This window comes from Clinocottus analis, unplaced genomic scaffold (genome assembly GCF_023055335.1).
Source record: "Clinocottus analis isolate CAN_PGR_092001 unplaced genomic scaffold, fCliAna1.0.p SCAF_13, whole genome shotgun sequence".
Classification (NCBI taxonomy): domain Eukaryota; kingdom Metazoa; phylum Chordata; class Actinopteri; order Perciformes; family Cottidae; genus Clinocottus; species Clinocottus analis.
The window spans coordinates 13,443,341-13,465,501 of NW_027175854.1; the positions used below are offsets into that span (position 1 = coordinate 13,443,341).

The following is a 22,161-nucleotide window of genomic DNA, read 5'->3' on the forward strand; positions in this document are numbered from 1 at the left end:
GTAACAATGAGAGCTCCACAATCAAATCAGTTCATCCTCCAAATGTGAAGGAGCTGCAGAGAGATCACCTTCACCGTGGAAAAACAACCATGAAAGAAAACGCTGTTATCGCTCAAGAGAATAATAACAATAAGTATATGGTTAACAGCAGATGGCCCCAATCCACTGAATCAGGCGATCACATTGTTAGAACACGTTTCATTCAAGGTCATTTTGCAACGCCACTGACCGCCCCGTTGCCGTCGGGTAGCGCTCCTCTCGGCTCGTTTCAGAAGGCTGCGCACGGCGTCCAATCGGTGACGATGTTTCTTTTTCTGCTCGTGTCGTTTTCTTCATTGGCAGTGTGTTTTGGCTCTTCAGGGCCACCGTACCGAATGACATTTCGTTCAAACTTTCCTGAGCAACAACAACGAGAGAGCTTTCTTCTGTGAAATAAAACTAACAAAACTCTCCGGTCTCCTTTTCAGTCTCTCTCATTCTTTATTCCTCACAGGGGAGTGTTTCTCTCTCTTTCTCTCTCTCTCTCTCTCTCTCTCTCTCTCTTTTCCTCTGTTTCTTCCTCTCATCGGTCGCTTGTTGAACGCTCAATGGCTCTCCATGTAATTACCGGCCGTCTCGTCTCTGGCGTGGTCGCTCTGAGCCGACTGGCTGCAGCTGCACGAGGCGTTCCATCTCCCACTTGCCTCATCGAGGGCGTTTTGCTGCACAGTCAGGATTCTTCTTCTCCATCTTCTTCTTCCTCCTCCTCTCTCTCTCTCTCTCTGTCACACGTGTGTCTCCTACAAGATAAAACAATGTGAAAACATTCAGCCAGCGCAGAAAGACTGAGAGACTAATGAATACAGTTATTCAGATCGGTGAGCCTTTAGGGATGCAAATGAGAGGCCGCGGCGTGTATGCATCTACCTCGTGGGGATTGAACCCATGTGGAAGGTCACAGGTCATGAAACATGAGCAGAAGGTCCATGCAGAACACATCTACATTCCTGTCGGGATGTCTCTCGGTCCCACGGCCTTCTACACATTAGTGTTTACTGCCACAACACAGCAGACAATGTGTGTGTGTGTGTGTGTGTGTGTGTGTGTGTGTGTGTCTTTTCTCCAAATGCTGAAATTAGTTTTTTGTCCCTCCCTTCTCTCCGTCTCCATTTCTTCCCGCTCCTCTATTCTGCATTTCTTCCCCTTCATCTCCTCTTCCCTCCTCCTCCTCCTCCTCCTCCTCCTCAGCGATGCCTTCGGACTCCTCCATCAATCCTCTCCTCCAGCAGCAGCCTCAAACTCAGCAGGCCACTCCGCTCCTCCCCGGCTCCTCGGCACCGCCCGGGGACCACATCCCCGGCCCGATCCCAGGGGCCCCCGCCCCCGCTGAGGAGGCGCAGGCCGGCGGCGGTCGCACCATCCCGACGGCCTGCGTTCGGCCCACCCACCCGCTCCGGAGCTTCACCAACCCGCTGCTGCCCCCGCCGATGGGCACCATCGACCCCAAGGTGTACACCTCCATGATGCCGCAGTCCAGTGAGTAAAAGCCAAGGTCACCACACAAGCAGAGGTCGTTGCAGCGTAACCTCGTACAATAGAATGCATGATTTCTCACAGAAAGTGTTTTTGACTCGTGAGACCAATGTAGAAGTGCTGTGAACTTTCTTTCTAATTGCATTCTTGAAAAAAAGCAAAAACAAGACGGTGACGGCCAAAGAATACAGAAGACTACTAAAACAGTAGTCACCAAACCAATGGGTACGTCCACGTTGTATTCAAAGTCTCTGTATGTGACGTGACACATGTTGTGATGAAACAACTGGATATAGCACAACATGATGCAACTTGATGCTGCTGCAGTTCCTCTCATGGCCACTAGTTGGCGTTTGAAGACAGCGCTGCTTTTGCTTCTCACGACTTCATCGTGTCGTCAACCGGAGTGTTAAAATGTTCTTTCCTTTGGACCGATGTCTCGTTTATTATCTGATGTTTTATCGTAATTAACCTACTTTGTGGAGACACTGTTGACTTAAGTCAGCACTGATGCTTGTGTTTGGTCCATTTTTCTGCAGAACGTTATTAGTGAAATACATAATTCATGAAGTATTACATTCCTGCCTTTACTGCAAATATGCTGTCGCTGAAGCATCCCCCAGTGGACAACATGTCCCCGTCATGGATCAGAGTGTCACAATGCATCCATGAGATACCAGCAGCCTGCTCTCAGTATGTTGGCAAAAACAGGACCGATAAGTGTGTTTTATCACACATGATAACAAAAACAATATTTGTTTTAGCTGAAGGTCTGGTAGCTGCTCCTGAAGCTCCAGCTTGTTGTTTTGTCAGATTCCAGTTCCTCTTTGTTTAAGCTGGATTCTCTCTGCTGAGCGGCTTTAATATTTTATTCAGAGAAACTAAATGTGTTAGCCTAAGGGTGCTACAAAGAGTGTGTGTGTGTATGTGTGTGTGTGTGTGTGTGTGTGTGTGTGTGTGTGTGTGTGTGTGTGTGTGTGTGTTTATAAAAAGATGCACTGCAACTGGCTTTGACATTAGCCAGAGGGTCAGATCCACACTGGACTGACCTCCCACTGTGTTCTCCCTCTCTCATGTTACCTGTCTGTCTCTTCATGTGCTCTCTCTCTCTCTCTCTCTCTCTCTCTCTCTCTCTCTCTCTCTCTCTCTCTCTCTCTCTCTCTCTCTCTCTCTCTCTCTCCCTGCAACATCTTAGTGTTTGTTTGCACATGTGCTTGCTTCATGCGTGCACACTCTTCTTAAAAGAAACGCCAGTCTTCACAGGAAACAACTTGTTTAGGTTCCTAAAGAGACAGAGACAGAGAGACTTAAGTAAAGTTATGGAACTCGACCTATTCATGTTAGTTAAAATAAGTCATTATTTCACAAAACATCCTCTCCTTCATGAGACTCAGACTCTCTTCACTTGTGTTTTGTGTATTTTTTTTTCACGGGTTGTACCATGCGAGGAACTTCAACCCTACCAAATAGAGTTGGTTCAGTCCATTATGGAAGCAACTAACTCTGTTTGGGAGGGGAGAACTTCCTCGCATGGTACAGCCGGTGTACCATGCGAGGAAGTTCTCCCCTCCCAAATAGAGTTGGTTCGGTCCGCAGCCGTCTTTTCCAGAAAGTTTTCTCGGATAGGCTACTGATAGCTGGGCCGGCCCGACCGCAACGATACGCGTCAGCAAGGATGGACGGGAGGAAGCCAGGTTGAAAAAAAGAAAGGCATTGGAGGAGGATGCTGCCAAATGTGTCGAGCTTACCGACAAAACACAAGTGGCAACAGGTGAAGACAGACAAGGGCCTAATGATTAGCAATGTAACTATCCGGCTAACGTTGTAGCCTTGATTAATTTCAAATATTTTAATGAAGGAGTTCATGTTTCAAATTCAAGTACTAGGAATCTTTTTTTTATCGTGGTATCGAAATTGGTATCGAGAATCGAGTTATTTTACTGGTATTGGCACAGACTACTGAATTTTTGGTATCGTGACACCCATGGTAAACATGCTAAACATATGGTACAAACATCCCTGGTAACGAGAAGTTGAACAACGTATTAGCATTGTTGATCCAGACTTTTTCCTCACGCACCAACATCATGTCAAAATGATTCTCAATAACTTAGTTAAGGGTTAAACGAGTAAGCCCTGATTGCGGAGAAGCAATTGGCCAATCAGTGCAAGCGATAGTGACAACGAGCACGTTGTCTCGGCACACAGCTAGTGAGATACGTTCAAAGACGTGACTTCAGCATCCGAATACGGGCGTGTCCTTTTCAATCGCGGTTGGCAAAGGATTTGCAAGTAAAGAAACAAAGAGCAGACAAAAGAAAAAAGAGCTAAATACACTTCTCTCAACTCAAAAACTAAACTATACGCTGACTTTACTTCAGCGTGCTAGAGGTGTCGTGTCGGTAGACTATGAGCTCTACTGGAGGAATGAAGACAAGGCCAGATACTCCCTCTTTTCCTTTCTTTTCTTTCCTTTTTTTGTCTCTCTCTCCCCCTTTTACGTTCCCCTCTTACTGTCTGTCTTTCAGGTCTTTTAATCTCTCATTCCTTTCCCTCTGCGGCTCATCCTGTCATTCCCTCTCTGATCGCCTGCAGCAGTGTGAACAGAAAACTAATACCGCCTACAGTACATATGATCCCTGGACAGTGTGTGTATGTGTGTGTCTGTGTATGTATGTGTGTGTGTGTGTGTGTGTGTGTGTGTGTGTGTGTGTGTGTGTGTGTGTGTGTGGGTGGGTGTATATACTTCCATTATGGTTCTGTTTACACGCCCAGGTGGCCTCAGATTAACATTGATTTTCCGCTCCTGGAAAGCTTTCGCTCAGAAATAGCGAGCCCAAGGCGACGCTCGGCTCGACACCCAGAGACTTGCCTCCCCCTCCCGCTCACCTTGTGACCCCCCCCTCCCTAACACAGAGCACTCAGAGCCGGAGTAGTGCTACCTCCACCAACCGCCACCTCCTCCCCTCCATCAAGGAGGAGAAAAAAACGCACTCGGGAGCAATGGTGTTTGATGCCCATGGTTGGCCTTGTTTGTGTGTGTTTATCTGAGCCTGAATGAAAAGAATGAGACGTTTTCACGGCTTAATTGGATTGTTGTGGAGAGAGAGAGAGAGAGGGAGAGAAAGAGAGACTTCAGTAACGGTTGATACTCCAGGATGTCAGATGGATTGAAAGAAGCACAGAAGCCAGGTTTACCTGACACCCGCTGCAGCACAGCTGATGTTGGAGCGGGCGTTGAAAGAGTCCAATAAACAAAGCTGGACTGAAATCGTGTGTTTCAGCAGGATTCTTAGCTGATCGTCGTTGTGACGCCAAGTGAAACCGCTGTGACATCCTCAACACAACTCGCTCTCTCGCTGAATCACTCCAGCGACAATCAGGCAGAGTGACAGAAAGTGGAAGTGTCTTAAAACTTGTATTATCTCTACTAACCACCAGGGGACGACTCCTCTGGTTGTATAGAAGTCAATGCGTCATGTGTTAAAGCTGCGTTCTCTCTCCTGACCACCAGGGGGAGACTTATCTGGTTGTATAGGAGTCTATGCTTCATGTGTTAACGCTGCATTCTCTCTCCTGGCCACCAGGGGGCGACTCCTCTGGTTGTATAGAAGTCAATGCGTCATGTGTTAAAGCTTCATTCTCTATCCTGACCACCAGGGGGAGACTTATCTGGTTGTATAGAAGTCTATGCTTCATGTGTTAAAGCTGCATTCTCTCTCCTGGCCACCAGGGGGAGACTCCTCTGGTTGTATAGAAGTCTACGCTTCATGTGTTAAAGCTGCATTCTCTCTCCTGACCACCAGGGGGAGACTCCTCTGGTTGTATAGAAGTTTATATAAATGACTCTACTTCTCTCTTGATGTATTCCCTCAGTCAACATTGTAAACATGAGTTTGTCTCAATCTCTAGTTTCAAGTCTTCTTTAAAACAGCATGATGTTCATTTATTAAAGTATAGACTGTGATTGACAGGTCACTCCCGCCACCAGAGCCGTATACGCCGTCTCTTTGCCACTCCTCAGCTTTCCAAATAATCCAAGATAGTGACGGCGACATCATAGAATTTGAGGCTTCAGAGCAGCAGTCCATAAACCAACAGCTTCCGTCAGGATGTCTTCGTCCTCTTCGTTTTACAGTGTTCGTTTACAGTTCGAGTGACAATTCTGACCAATCGGTAGTCTGCATTGTGTTGAGTCCAGCCTTCGTTATCGGTTCAGCTCGCTTGTGACTTTGACAGAGGATGGTACCGTAAGAAGTGACTGCAGGTGAAATACACAACTTTCATCAATGGAAAACCTAAAAAAAAAAGAACCGTTGCAGGCGAGTTGGGATGTGCCGTGGAAATGTGGCGGAAGAGACTAAATGTCAGGAAATCTTTTTTGTGTGAGTCCACTTAAATATTGAATTGGTTTGTGGTTTTGCAGAGTTGAGCAAAATAGCAACATACCGCTCATTAGTTTGATAAAAACTCTGAGCAAACATGGTGTTAAAGATCTCTGGATATATTCATAATTATGCAAGTGCTCTTCAGAAGTTGGATCAACATTGCGATAATAAAGTACCACAGTCAGTGTTTTGGGCCACACAGAAGACGTGACCCCCTGACTTTGGAGTCAAGTGTTGGAGCTTTGTATTCTCTGTTTGGAGCTCCAGCAGATGCTCGAGGTTTCCTTCCTCCTCCCCCAGCTCCCTCGGTTTATATCAATATTTAAACTGAGACTTTCTCTTTTTAAATGGAGCCTCCAAATCCCATCTGCAGAGTAAAGTATGATGGTGGGCAGTTACTCACCTAAATTGGCCTGAATGTGCGGCTTAATGCTGGAAGCTGTAATGGGATTGTCTGGCTCAATGTCTGATACCCAGAAAAAGACATTTCAAGCCACAGCTGGAGGTAAACGCACAGCCAGCTGTGATGGATGCCTCTAAGTGTACACCTTCATCTGGCCTCAGAGGGCACACGTTATTACCAATAAAAAGCTTTGGGATAGTTGAATATGGTTATGTCCAACATTTGGAGAGAGACAGCGATTTCTTTTAGCGTCATTCTCAAATGGTACACTCTTTTATTTTGTGCCATGTTCATTACTCCCACGCTCCACAGCAGACTCTTCAGTTTGTCCTGAGGGGCAGCAGTAAAGGGAAGGTCAGCCAAACCTTTAGGATATATAGCAAAGAAAACAACACATTGCCTCAGTCAAAATTAAATAATTAAAGCAGGAATGCGGACATGACTTGAAAATCTAAAATGTCATTATCAGAGAACTCAGTCATGTAATGACTAAAGCATTGTGCTGAGGATGTTGAGCTGAAAAAAAGCAGGTAAAAGCTTTCATATCATACGACCTGTTAATACCCACCTCATGTCAAGAAGGTGAGATGGGAGATAAGGGGGAAAAACGATTTTTCAAAAGACTTTGAACCTTCAGGCGTGGCGTAAAGATGGAGCGAGGGGGGGTCCAAGATCTGCAGGCATCTGAGGGAATCTTTTAAAGGTTTAAAAGATGGTGAAGTGTGGACTGTAATACATCTACGGTTTGCAGACTTTTTTTCAGTGGTATCTCTTGTCCTAATTCTACCTGGAAAAGAAAAGAAGAGGATTAAAGAGAATGACTGACAAATATTAAAGGAAATGACGGGGTACTAAGGCAAAATGGTGAGGCAGGAAGTGAAAATAAGTAATATAACGTTGTATTTTAGGATGAAGAGATACTGAATCAGATATTTGGGTAAGTCAAAATGATCCGTCAATCATTCTGTCCCAAAGGTTAAGAGATATAAGTCAGAATTATGAGAAAGAACCACAACATTGAGAACCAGACTTTATAAATCCTAAATATGTGTAGAAAAATAAGACTCACTAAACTATGATTTTTAGTTACTATTATAGTTACTATTAATCAGGATTAGGAGATATTATGAGATTAGTAAATTCACATTTTCTTCGACCAGCTCATACGGCCTGCCAGTACAATTTACATTATGACTTCACTCCTTGACATTTAAAAAAATATATTTTATTTTTATTTAACAGGTCAGAATTTTGATTCATTGTCATAATGTTGACTTTAAAAGCAATAAAAATGATTTAGTGTCGACATCTTAGGGTGTATCCTAACTTTTCCCCTGCTATGAATGGGCTTCATCCATGCAGAAGGAAAGCGGCTGTAGCGTGTTGATTGGTTAGAAAATACCTGAACATTTGTATTTCTAACAGATCTTGAACCAATTATGATATAAAGATGCAATTTTGGAAAATACTTCAAGCTGCTTTCTAAAAGTTGACTGCGCCCTTGTCTGTCTGCGTACCTTCCTGACCGGCGGGGGAGCCGGGGGCTCGGGCGGGTCGACTTCAAACACACACGACCAGAACGTTTAAAAAAGGAGACAAAGGAACACCAAACTCGGGTGTGGAGCGGAGATGTCTGCTCTCTCTCTCCCTCCAGAGGCACCATGTCTCCTCAAAGACGCTTCTCATCTTGAACTGTATTTACTTCAAACCGTCCTCAGGATCAATAGCCCCGCCCCCTCCCCCTTCCATCCCCACCTCCTATCGCTGCAAATCTTTCCATCTTTGCTTTCGACCCAGGAACAGAGACACCGCTGATGTGACCCCCGGCGGGCTTTCACACCTCCACTCCTGCTTGTCTGGTAAATATATCCACCTCTCTGAGGCCCCTCCCCCTTCCCCCTGAGGGTGAGCCAGGCACCGTGAAACTCTTTTTATGGCTTCCTCCAGTGTGGATGTGTAACCTTTGCTTCGTCTCTGTACTGCTGCGGCTCATTTCCACAGAATGTCTTTTTTCTGGAGCTCAGCTCAGTCTGGATTCAGTCTGACAGCGGCGTGCTGAGAAGTCATAAAAACACATTTGGTTCTGCTTCATTTTTAAAATGAAGCTGGCAGGGATCTCTACACCACATTTACAGACATTCAGAGTCACACAAGGTCAGTACGGCAACACACACGCCCACTGGGACTGAGTGATACAGAGGTGGTGTACTCTGTACGGACACGATGACACACCAGAACGTTTGGATGGATAAAAACGGCGCTATATGCAAAAACGCCATCTTTAATTTATGTTCTGTTTGACTAAATGAACATCATGCTGTATTGAAGAAGACTTGAAACTAGAGATGGAGACATAAACTCATGTTTACAAAGTTTACTGAGGGAATACATCAAGAAAGAAGTGGAGTCATTTCTATAGACTTCTATACAACCAGAGGAGCCTCCCCGCCCCCCAAGCTGTTTGCATAAAACCTGTTTATGACTCCACAGTATGAATTACATCTTCACTCTCAGCAGCATGCTGTTTCTGCACAGTGTGCTCCTTGTTCCTAAATGAATGTTCAGAAAGACAACCTTCTGTAATTACTTGTTTTTATTCACATGGAAGTCCGTTGGTCCTTTTAAACTGCAAGAACTTTTACTAGGAAACTTTTATCTTCGAAACAATTTTAGTGGCTTTGGACTTTCCAACATCATGCTCGCTGTTTTCTGTTTGGGACGGGCCGTTATTTAGTTTGGTCCTCACTAAGCTGCAGTGAGAGGACGTATCCGTCTCACCAGCATCATTTTCCCTCAACACAGATGGGGTCGTGGTTGCCATGAGCAATTTCATTTAATTAACAAGATTTTCCCGGTCTGTGAGTTGATTTATCCGTACAGCTGCATCCATCTCATCTGCACTTTTGGAGCATTTTGCCGGGTCTCTGGCTCAGGCACAGGAAGATCGCATCCAAATTCCTAATCCCGCCAACGAAGCCCTGCTTGGTTGATGGAGCCAGCCGTCAATGAGCACAACAACCTTGTCAGACATGTTGACTGACGGGCTCGTCAGACATTCTGCAGCGAGTGGGAGAGCAGACAATGTTTGACCGCAATGAAAGAGTGAAACTGCGAGCACCATCTGGTCGAAAAGCCAAAATGCTATTATTAGTCAACGATTGGATCACTTCGACCATGTGCAATGTAAACATGAAGAATCTTCCGAGACGATGGCCGGGCTCTTTTTCGTTGAGAAGTCCGTTCCACTGGTCTGGGCGTTGTCTTCCTGGATGGACGGGTCGATGGCCTGACACCAATGTTCCTTTCTGGTTCCACCTCCAGCAACATTGGATTATTTTACCCTGCTGGAAAACAAGAGCTTAGGCTGGACCAGTCCAGGATTCCAAGCTACTGCTGTTGTTAATATGCTGCTCGCGAGCAGCGAGAACTCACCTTTAAGCCATTTCTTTAAGCAAGAAGTGAACCCGACCACTTTAACCGAGTAGTTTATGTTGCTTAACTCCACCAAACCTTAAGCAAAGAGGATGCAGATCAGAAAGCTCGTTTGGGGGATGGAGGAGCTGTTGTGTAAAAACTATATTCTGTGTGCGGTTTGTTGAAAATGGATTTGAAGTTGTTGTTTCTTCGGCGTGGAGACGGCTGTGTTCTCTGGAGGGATCGGCCGCTGTGGAGACTGTTGCAGGTGTTTGGGTTGGCAGGCAGAGAGGATGGATGTTTATTGATCAGGGAGTGAAGGAGTTCGGTGCAGGAAAAGAGGCGAGTAGGATTGTGGGTAGCAGAAGCCCGGGGATGTGTTCAGGCATCGCGAGGTGTTCAGGGAATTGGAGGAGGGGGAGAAGAAAAACATACTTTTTTGTCTCCTATTTTTCCTCTTCCATGTTGTTTCTCTTTCCCCTCCTGTCTCGCTTTGTAAAGAACATCCTCACATTTAAATTCCTGAATGCTACGGTGGAGACAAGGCAGTGGAATGTATTCATTGATTTACCTTCTTGTTGTTTCGTTTGTTTGTAACAGCGTGGATGTCTGTTCTCGTCTGTGTCGGGTCAATTGTTCCCTTGTTGGTTTCCTCCGTGGTACTTGTTATTTAGTGGAAGCAGATGGAGTGAAGCATCAGTATGCATGGGTTACCTGAAGCAGACGTATATCTCAGTGGTCGCCCGCAAACTGTGGACAATTGGATCAGGCATGTGGTATCAACATGTGTGAATTCAAGAAAATGTAGAGCATAGTATACATGTAAGTATGTAAGTCCTCTTGTTTCAATCTGCGTGGCTGGATTCTTCTTTTTCTCTTGTTGCTGTAAATAGTAGTTGTTAACTAACTGTAAACCGTCTCATTCTATTGTGTCATCATGTGATATCTAGATAGAGTTGTGTTCTTCTTGTACATTTTGTTTGCACTTCTCTGAGCGAGAAGAACATTGAAACATGAAATGACTGGATGAGGAAACAGACGAATGGATGCTAACTGAACGATGTGAATCTCAGGCCACCGGTCTGCTCGCCGGTCAATGCTCCACTTAGCTGCATGTGAACTTGTCATTTAGATAAATCAATATGTGCCGTCAGATCAAACTGTTCCATCCAACTCGTTAAATAATAAAGCTCGGTCGGCAGCGCTCGGCATCAGATGTGGAGGCAGCGGGACGCGCCACACATGTGCTTCTCCAAACGGCCACTTGAGGCTCCAACAAAGCCCCCGTGTTAAAATGCAGAATAACTAAACAAAGCCGGGAACAAAAAGCACGTTGATCCTGATCCGATGTGAGGTCCCGGGACAGGATGTTATGTGTACGGACTAAAGCCCTCCGAGGATAATTCAGTATTTGTGATTTGGGGCTATACAAAATAAACTGAATTGAACTGATTCTGAGCTCACCTGTGTTTCAGCTCCCGGCTTGCAGATCCATTACATTTAAGTTTGATTTGTTTTCTTTTAGAAGTTCTCCTCCATTAAACCAGAAGGTTGAACCAAAACAGCAAATGTCCAAAAGCAACGCAAGCTGTCCAATGATGAGCAGCAGGTTGTGTTCTGGTGTAAAGTGTCTGTGCGATGCCACTAACCAGAAGTCTTCCTTTTCTTACCCAGGTGCGAGCCTCCCGAAGCCCCAGGTGAAGACGGCCTCTCTGGGCCAGGCCGGAAAGGCCCGCTCCCCTCTGCTGCCCGTCTCCGTCCCCACGGCGCCGGACTTACCGGAGGAGGGAGGAACCAAACCTGCAGAGGATTCGGCCGCCAACGTAAGTCTCCAGGAGCGAAGGCTGCAGATGAGAGAAGAAGTCAAATGGAGACTTGGTTATGCAATGTTTGAGTATGAATGATGAAAGTAACACTTCCCTCTGTCGGTAAACGTAGAGCAGCAAAAGTAGAAGGCTCTGAAGTTGTTGTCTCCCACTGAAGCAAAGTAGCAGACCAACTCCCTGAGGGTCCACACATCTGTCTTTTATCTTGTGTTGTATTTCCTCTCTTTATGTTTTGTTCATGGGGAATAGTGGATGCTCCTCCTCTCAGTCATCTAAAGTGATGATGACGATATGATATGAATGAGACAATACACAGTCTTTAAAAAGGATTATCTATCTTTTGATCAAACCCCGACTGCTCCACCAACAGACATGTCCTCAGTGCATTTTAGTCGCATTTACCTACTTCCATGTCAAGCAGGATCCCGTCCAATCACCTGAAACACACTCCAAGCAAAGTGTAAAGAGAGCGTAAGTCATGGAGACACCAAGAGACATCAGACGTACATATTTCTGTCCAATATCTTCAGTACATCGACCACAGCCAGTTGGAGTGTAGTTTACACATCTGGTGACACATCTGTGGAGCAGCAGCTGAGTGGAACCTGTTATTATGAAAAGACTCCCAAAAAGAATAGAGTGACAATCAGGAGAGAGAAAACGCTGCAGGATGAACAGGAAGTGAGAAAAGAAGTGCGAAGGAAGGTACACACACACACACACACACACACACACACACACACACACACACACACACCTGCTCAGCTTTGTTGCTACACCTGTTTCCTTCCCTTCAGTGTGCTGGTGGCCTTTCAGCTGTAAAACACAACAGTTCATTAGTGACTGAATAGAGAGGAAGAGGGAGAGGAAAGAAACAGAGGAGGAGAAGAGGGAGAAGAGCCATAAAGGATCATGAAGGAAAAGGAGGAGAGGGAAAGAAATGGGGGGTGGGAGGATGGTGTCGAAGAAAAGAGGACGATAAGGCCAGAACAGTGTGTGAGAAGAGGAGGAAGAGGCAGGAGGAAGGAGAGGAAAGGTTAAGAAGGAAAGCATGCAGGAGGCAGAGGAGAATGGAAATGGGGACAAGAGGAAGGGTTATGGGAGGAGAGAGAGAGACGTGAGGCAGGAGGAAGGGAAACATAGGAAGGGGTGAGCGAGGTGAGGAGAGGAGGGGGTGGAGCCAGAGGATGACAAGCAGCAAGATGAACGGTAGAACATGATGTGGAGGGACGCCGGACGTTGGGGCTTGTTAAATATTCATACGAGACTCAATGACGGGAGGACGGGACGAGGCGTCGCCACGGCGACGAGAAGAGAGGACCGAGGAAGAAATGAAAAGAAGAAAGGGAGGGAGGAGAAGGACGAGGAGACACAGAAACAAGTGTGGGAGAGCAGAAAAGAAAAAGAAGAAACAAGGAGAGGAAAGAAAGGAGGCGAAACAAGGAAAGAGAGATGTACAAGGGAACAAGGAGGGGAAAGGTGGAGGATCAAGGAGGCGTTGCCGTGGCAACAGGAACAGAGGGAAGGATGCTTCAGGAGGAAGAAGGATGGCGGCAAAGAGCAGGAAAGAAATGAGAAGAGGAGGAGCAGGAAGGAAGGATGGGGGTTGGTGGAGGAGAGGACGGGAGAAATGAGAAGGAGCAACGAGATGGAGGTCAAAGGTCAACAGGTCTTCCTCTTCATCTGCGCTTCTATCTCTGTAATTGATCTAGTCTCTTCCCTTCAGTGCTCTGGAATATCACACACACACACACACACACACACACACACACACACACACATAATAAACTGTCACGCACAGTGAGTGATGTAAGTACAACACAACATTGCTTCTATTATGTTGTTCCATCAGTGACATATTCAAGGAGCCCAGTAGGGGGGCTCTTCTGATCCTGGGACAGAGGAAGACGACGTGTGTGTGTGTGTGTGTGTGTGTGTGTGTGTGTGTGTGTGTGTGTGTGTGTGTGTGTGTGTGATCAGCTGACCTTTAACCCCTGCACTTCCTCTGACAGCAATCACTGAACGTCCCGATGCTTTAATCCTGTCACCTGATCTTCAGCTGGTCCAACACACCTGTCCCTGGTCTTCATTCAGCCGGCGTCTAGAAGACATAGAGCTGCAGCACACTGAGGGCTCTTCAGCCGCCGCGCTGCCTGAGATGCACGGACTACCAAAGAGACGAGTCAATGCAACCTCAACGCAAGCTGAACGTTGTTTTCCAAATGTTTCCTTCCACCTCACCTTCAGAATACGTTATGATTCTGAAGCGGCAGGAGGCCGTGGACGCACCTGGATGCTGAAGACCAAACAAGCAGCTTCTCATCTGGAGCGTTCCATTAGTACAGAGAACCTCGGGACATGTGGACACAGCTCCTGTGAGTTACAACTCTTCAGCTGGCTCTCTGTGTCGGGACTATCGGGTGGATTATAGCGGGCGTGGCTCCGGGTCCCCAGGCCACAGAGACGCAGGGTGTCGGAGAGGAACACGGATCATCCACGGACGCTTTACTCCCACCGATGAAGCGTTTACCACTTCGGTTAAACTCGGCTGCTGCGGGTCGACAGATGAGATCTGGAGGTCGCTGGAGTTTTACACGCAGTTATGATTTTTGCAGAAGCCCTTTTGTCCGGAGAAGATGGAAAACAGCTGGCGGCGCCGCTAGACGGACTTTCACTGCCTCCTTCAGAGTGAAGGAAGGGGGTCATGCGGTCACTCGCTGTGTAACGCACAGATAAAGGACGCCGGGCAGGTGCTGCCAGTCCTTCAGCTCCGTGTGATAGGAATCAGCTGTTGGAAAGCCACACTGGGGTTTCCTCGTCTGTCTTTCAAAGACTTTATCCAAACATTACCCTCCTAATGAGAAGTAAAATAAGTGCATAGTATGTGAAGACAGCGCCACCAGCCACCAGATGAACTATCTAGAAGGAAGAAAGGGTACAATGGACGATACGACGTGAGCGTCACAAAGTGAGGGGGGGAGGGTACAAAGAGGACCCACAAACTAAAGCCACAGTGCAAAAAATATGTATTTTAAAACTAACTCGGGACAAGCCCCCTAGGGCCGAGGAAAACAGAAAACAAAAACAGGAATCACACAACCGGCAGAGCTCCAACAGGACGAACACGGTGTACTCACATAACACAGTACGACCCCACACCGGGACAAGCAGGGTAAAATACACAGGGGAGGGCAGACAATCACACGGGCAGGAAGTGCAGGGCAACAGAGGACACAAGACGCAAGGACTTTCAACATAAAACAGGAAACAAACTCACATCATGACATCACTGGAGACCATAATGGATCCGCCCACCAAATCTGGGAAAAAGTGACCATTGTGCTTTCTGTGTCGTGGTTCTGGAGCCCGTCCAGTGTCTTTAGGGGGAGTTGTCCCAAAGACACAGAACATACAGATTCAAGATAATATAACATTTAAAAAAGGTTTTTGACGTTCTAAAGAATATTTTGCCACCAACTTGGTCTTTATAAGTGAAACCAAACCAAGATGAGAGAGCAAGCTTTCTATGGATTATCAGTTGAATAGGTTTCAACCTCTGTTACACGTCAACTGGCGGCTGCTGCTGGATTCAGGAGGTCTGGTAACTGGTCCTGCTTCCTGATTGGGCCCCACTGATGGGCCGATTTAAACATCTATAAGTGACAGGCGGTTCAGTCGCCCTGAGGCAGAAAGCGGTCGAAACTGATCCATCATAAATCTGGCCCCGTTTCAGCTTTTAACCCGAGCAGACAGGCTGACGTCGATGTTTTCATCCAGCACATGTCACACATCATGTCAAAATAAATGTAGGCCGGAGGAGGCTGAGCACTTTTCAACTGGTGTGAAGTCTGAGCTCCATGGACCGCACGCAAAGATGATTACTCATTTTATGATCAATAATTTACATGTTATGATCGAGAAAGCACAAAATGCACACGTCCAAACATGCACAGCTGAGCTGGATCTGAGGTTGTTAATGTTAAATATGATGTTTCAGACCAAGCCAGACCTACGCATCACTTATTCATAATAATTTATCACAAAATGTCATCGTCAGTGCAGTTTCGTTGGATGGGAATGTCATGTCTACGGAATAGAAAGTACTGGCATTGGGCAACAGTTTAATAGGTTTCCTGCATTAACAAACTTTTCAATTAAAATATTTCAGCTCAGCCTTTATTGGTTTTACACAGCGTGCCGAGCAGAATATTGATTGAATATTTATTAATATATTTATTATTTTTCCAACTGCAAAGACAAACTCTGCATGAAGGCCACGCTCAATCGAACTCACTAAGTGTTTGTGTGTGTGTGTGTGTGTGTGTGTGTGTGTGTGTGTGTGTGTGTGTGTGTGTGTGTGTGTGCGTGTGTGTGTGTGTGTGTGTGTGCCGCACCACAACGGCAGCAACAACTCTAGTTGTTGGACGCGCAGCAGAGCGGTTATCTAACTATGACGGGTTGTGAATACGGTGCCACCATCTCCGGTTTCTTAAACTTTGCATTCTGGATCATTCGCTGTGATTTTTCCTCCAGAGTCGCTGGTTTCAGTTCAGTTCAACTGCTGATGGACGATCCATCACAGTCAACTCAAAGTCACCTTTTATTGTATTCAGTTGTAGGGATTTAAGAAGCCGGGCCCTGTGCTGCCGGGCCACAGTAAGTGAAGTCTGGCAGGAACAGTCATGACGTTCATTGTGATGGATTACCTCTAGAGATCTGTATTTAAAGTCAATGAATGAGTCAGTGAATGAAGGAGAAACATAAGAACATACTTTACATTACTGAACAAAAACTTTGAGTCGTAACTAGAGAGCGAATGGAGAACGCCCTGATGATACATGAAGGGGTTACGGGGACGACAGTCAGCACTTTGTCGTGACGGACAGGTAAGACATCCACACGGTCGGTTGAACCCCGGCTCACCAGGAACAAACTCCAGGATGAGCCTCCGTCACAACAGACCCAATCAGCCAGATCATTTTTTCTAGGTTATCCATTAAATCCAACAACAAATACATGTTTGCTGCTCTCTTGTGCTGCTCTGCGACGCACGAAAACCAAGCAGCTCGTCTATAGTCCATGTCCATGTGTCCTTGAGCAAGACACTTACAAGTACGGGTCCATTTCCTTCACCTCAAACTGCTCCTGAATGCTGTACGTTTGGTGTATGAATGGTATGAATGGTCCTGATGGGCAGGTGGCACCTTAGCTCCTCCCAATGAGACATGAAGTGTTGAACTAGAAATGATGCGTACAGGTTCAGTCCATTTATCGTTTAAATGTAGTGAATGAAAAACCAAACGTTCTTCTGTATCGCTCACGGTGGCATAACCTGCCGTGTTGTTTTCTCTTCAGGTCTACGAGCAGGACGACCTGTCGGAGCAGATGGCCAGTCTAGAAGGGCTGATGAAGCAGCTCAACGCCATCACCGGCTCCGCCTTCTAACCCGTGATCCCGCCCCCGGCCCCGCCCTCAAGCCACGGTCCAGTCTGGAACCCTTCTTCAAGCCCTGATGTCACTGCTGGTGATCTGGGTTTGAAGAGGAATCAAACACCCGTGCTGGGTTGAGTTTGGTTCCTGCTGGTCTTGAGCTCGTGTCGACTGTTTGGGACGAGGAAAGAAAAGAAGGGAAGCAAACGTAGAAAAACACACAACAGCAGCACAGCATCAACGTACGAGAGCAGGGCGAGGCTGAGGGGCCGAGAGCCCTGCAGACTCCTCCACCTCAAACTAAAAACGAGAACCACCGCAGACCCGGCGCCAGGATGAAATGATTATCACACAAAAAATGAAGAAGACAAAGATCCCTCCAGTTTCTCTTCTTTGTGTTATTCATGAGTCCTCCTCTGGGTTTCCTACAGTTACTGTGACCGTCCTACACTTGCCCCTCATGATCGCTGCTGGAAGTATTCCTTTTGTCTTTTTTGGGGGGGCATTCCAACGTTGTGCAGTTACAGGATGTGCATACGGTTTGAAACCAGAACCTTCAGTAAGAAATAGAAAACGCATCCTGAGCCACCAAAACCCACGGGATGCGAGGTCGGCCCGGACGCAGGGTCTTCCTCCTGTCTCTTGATTATTTCTCCTTCCCTTTTCCCTCTCTGGAGCTAAACAGGAGGATTTCTCTGAGCCAGCCGTCACTCATAACCCATGCAGCACTTCCACTTCTGGATTTGGAGGTTCAACAAAAAAAAAATGAAGGGATTTAAAATGTGAGTTTGGCCAAATAGAAACAAGTGTGTGGATCCGATCCAGCTGACTCCTCTCACAGGACTGTACAGATCCTCCATGGACTCCCACAGGCTGCTGCTGCTCCGGACCTCCACTAGACCAACTCTGATCCCTGCCTACCAGGTCTCGTGCCAAACCTTCACCTTGGACAACTTATTGTAAACCTTGTTTTGTGTTTTTCTCCTCGGTTGAAGTCTCAAGGCGTCAATGACGCGCAGCGAGACCGTCCACGTGAATCGCCTCGAGACATCTCGACCACTGAAGGGTGGCGTTGGTTCAGTCTTTGGTCCTAAACACCAGTTCATGTGTTCACAAAACTTAATATGAAGTCATGATCACGAGAGCGCGGGGTGTTCCTCATGGAATGATCCGACTGATCTCAGTTGTGCGATCACAAAGATACCACGGCGCTGTCTGGAGGGGATCACGTTATGAATTTGAAATGACTGACGGAGGAATGAATCCGGTCAAAAATCAAGTCTTTATCTGTGGAATTTTTGTTGTTGTTAGGATTAATATTATTAACGAGATTAGAGATGTTAGCGGGGAGCCGATGATGATGATGATGATGAGTGACCTCTGTTTTCACTTTGTGCCGTTCCAGTGTGTTTGACTGAAGGTATTCGGGCCCTGCGGTTGATGATCCATATTTATTTCCATGAGCTGAACACACAGTACCTCTGTCTTCATCACGGGATACGACTCTGAGTTCACTTTCAGGGCGTGAAGTTTGTTTTTTTATACAAAAAAAAAAGTGAAAGAAAAAACAAAAACAAAACACAAATAATGCATATTCCACAAAGTATATTTTTACATTGGCTGTCCTGTCAGAAGGGTGTTTTTTCAGATCAGGTTTTAGCGGACACATTTCCACAGAGCGCTGCTTTTAAGGGCCGTCGTGAACATCGATACGCCTTCGAACGCAACGAAAACACTTCCATTTTTATTTCAAATTGAATTTGCAACTGGTTTGGAGAGAATCTTTGAGCCCAGTTTTTAGTTTGACTTGCTTTGAAAAGTGGAACGAAGAAGACATTTGCATGGTGGTGCGGGTTCAGGATGACCTCTGCAACATGAGGTCAGGACGGAGAGCGTCCGCCGCTCACTCCTCTAAAGCAGAGGAGATGTGTCCTGACAGCCAGGAGAGCAGAATGGGGAATTAGCGTGAGGTTAAATGGGTTGGGATATATTTTGGGGAGTGCATAGAAATGCAGGAGCTTAAAAGGACAAATGATTCATTAATCAGCTGAGGGGATATCCAAAAAAACAGGCCATCAGTATGCTCCATATTTGACTGTGTCACTCCAGTCACCATATTGTAATTTTCAGACCTTTATCTTTCGGTGATGAAAGGGAAAAAAGGCCCGGGGGAGCCTTAGAGACGGAGGAGAGGAGCTGAATTGATATTCAGGGCTGGTTTGTATGTGCGAGTGAGGGCACGGAGGAACGAGGCCCAGAATTCATTATCACGCCGCTTCAAATATTATGATTCAAGCTCACGCTCGCTGGGCTGTTCTGTCTGCGAGGGAGGGGGGATGGAAAGGTAACGTCTCCACAGAATGTGAGGGGGGAGGGGGGAGCAGGGGGGAGGTGAGCCAATGCAGACAAGCGGGCGGCGTGGGGATCAAACTCATCAGCGTGTTCCAGGAGATGCTCGCTCCTCAGCAGGTGGAGGAGGGACAGATTGGATTCAAAGGAAGGAAATCTGATTTCAACAGTAAACTCTAAATGAAATGGCCTGTTGACACCAGAGACTTCTTCTTTTCTAAATAATAATACGAGTGAAATGGTCGTACTGGTACACATTTTAGCCATTTAAATGGAAATTGTATGAAATGATCTTTTAAGTATTTTTTCTGTATCAGTTTTGAGTTGATTCCTTCATTCATGTGTCTCTTTGATATGAAAACACACTCTAGGTTTGACGAGCCTGTTTGAGATGAACAGAAACACAGATTCAATCTTCACTGACAAACTCAGTCACTAGTGGTCACTAGAGGTCACTAGTGGAAGTCACTAGTGGTCACTGATGGTCACTAGAGACCACTGGTGGTCACTAGTGGTCACTGGTGTTTACTAGAGGTCACTAATGGTCACCTTTGGTCACTAGAGACCACTGGTGGTCACTGGTGGGCTCTGGTGGTCACTAGAGGTCATTAGTGACTGTCACTAGTGACAGTCACTAATGGTCACTAGAGACCACTGGTGGTCTCTAGTGGTCACTGGTGGTTATTAGAGGTCACTAATGGTCACTAGAGACCACTGGTGGTCGCTAGTGGTCACTAGTGGTCACTAAAGGTCACTAGTGGTAGTCACTAATGGCCACTAGAGACCACTGGTGGTCGCTAGTGGTCACTGGTGGTTACTAGAGGTCACTAATGGTCACTTTTGGTCACTAGAGACCACTGGTGGTCTCTAGAGGTCACTAGAGGTCTCTGGATGTCACAATGCGTTAAGCTAATTTCTTCAGCGTGACTCTTTCGTCCGACACGTTTTTGTTGCCGTCGAGATAAAACAAGACATCCTATGTGCCTTTACTTTTCATCCGTCTCTTTAAAATGACTTTCCCACAATGCAACACTGCAGTCCCATTGGTTTGAGGGGAGTGTATTTAGATCCCGATTACCTTCATGTTGTAGAGTCAAACACAGGACTTGACCCAGGAGGCCTCTGTCTCGGTCACGCGTGAGTCCAAAAGTCAACTTTGATTTATTTTCATTTACCTAAATAACCTAAATAATCAGACAATTTGAAATTGTAATATTTTAAGCGAACCTGTAATGCCTGACTAAACCATGATGTTTTGTATTGGTTCAATTATAATGTTAATTACACGTTTACCACTGCGATTATAATCTGGGACAAAATCCGCTTGCCTGGAAGCGTACCTGGGAACGCTGTTTCTGTTCATCTGGGAATGTCATTTTGAAGAAGACAGGGTCGAGCCCGAGCGTCCATTTTCTTTGTCTGTTTTAAGTCACTTAATTTAAAGTCTTTGTGAATGTTGCCGTGTTATGTAAATCTGTTCCTCCCACTCAGGAACAGATGAGACGTTCTCTCTCTGCTGAGGGTTCTCCCAGAGCTGTGTTCCTTCTGACAGAGAACTCTGAGACCTGTTCTGTTGTTTTCCTTCAGTGACACAGATGCAGCGGTTCAGCATCTGTCTGGGAAATCAGACATGTACATGTGGTGATGGCAGAGATCCTCCTGTATTTGAAATATTACAAATCAGATCCCCGAAACAGCCGCGTGTCCATCAAAATGTCCACCAAATGTTTCTGAGACAAAAATTAATCATCCTCCTCCTCGTCAATTATTCTCAGATTCAAGCTTAAAAAAACATATTCATACACAATATTGGTCTTTGGATCACTTCCCCGCTCATCTTTCAACATGACTGAAAGTTGATTTGTATTGGCAGGTTTCCTTTTCTCGTTAAGAGAAAATATGATTTGTAAAGTGCTGAAATTGGAGGAAAAAATTGCAATGGCAAGGAAAATATGTCGGCTTATTACCAAAGCATAAGAACTTGAAGGTGACGTTAAAGCTCATTCTGCTTGCTCTGTTCAAACCAGACTGAATGCAGGAATCTGTGCCACTGATGGGGTCTAGGAGCAGATCTCATAGGAACACTTGAATAATTCATGATTATGACATTTCTTTGCCAGACAGTATCAGTGAAGGAACAGCCATCACTATCCTCCACGTTCCTAATAAACCTCCGAAGTAGACGCCGAGCACCAAAGACCCATTCAGACTTGTGTTGTAGCTTGTTTTGTCGACTCATTAAGTATGACTCATAACTCCAGTCACTCCAGATCAAATGAGCTGAGTGACTGCGTCAGTGTTACGGCAACAACTCACACGTGTTGACAGACAGACTGGTTCACTTTGTTTTAGCGCTCATAGAAGTGAGAGATCAACAGCAACACATTCTCACTTCAAACTATGAAGGTCTAGGTTCTCCTCTCGTGTCGCTCTGGACGTGTCACTTTCCTCTTGTGACGTTTCAAATGAATATTTCGTAGGTTTCCTACCTAGTGAACTACGGCAAAAGCCCAAAGTCAGGACAACACTGTGGTTTTGTGTTAAAGTGGAGACGTGAGCTGGTATGTAACATGTACACACACCTGGTGTGTAACATGTACACACAACTGGTGTGTAACATGTACACACACCTGGTGTGTAACATGTACACACACCTGGTGTGTAACATGTACACATACCTGGTATGTAACATGTACACACAGCTGGTATGTAACATGTACACACACCTGGTATGTAACATGTACACACACCTGGTATGTAACATGTACACACACCTGGTATGTAGCATGTACAAACTCTTGGTATGTAACATGTACACACACCTGGTATGTAACATGTA

General features: G+C 46.0%; 1 protein-coding gene across 1 annotated transcript in view; it reads left to right on the forward strand.

The window, feature by feature from the left end:
- dcc (DCC netrin 1 receptor) overlaps positions 1–19,261 on the forward strand; it is a 205,214-nt gene extending 185,953 nt beyond the window's left edge. The window contains exons 27-29 of the mRNA XM_068574751.1: positions 1,228–1,515; positions 11,392–11,540; positions 16,899–19,261. Of these exons, the coding sequence (XP_068430852.1) occupies positions 1,228–1,515; positions 11,392–11,540; positions 16,899–16,988 (527 nt within the window). The 3' untranslated portion in view covers positions 16,989–19,261. The remainder of the gene's footprint in view (positions 1–1,227; positions 1,516–11,391; positions 11,541–16,898) is intronic.
- The last annotated feature ends 2,900 nt before the right edge of the window (positions 19,262–22,161 follow it).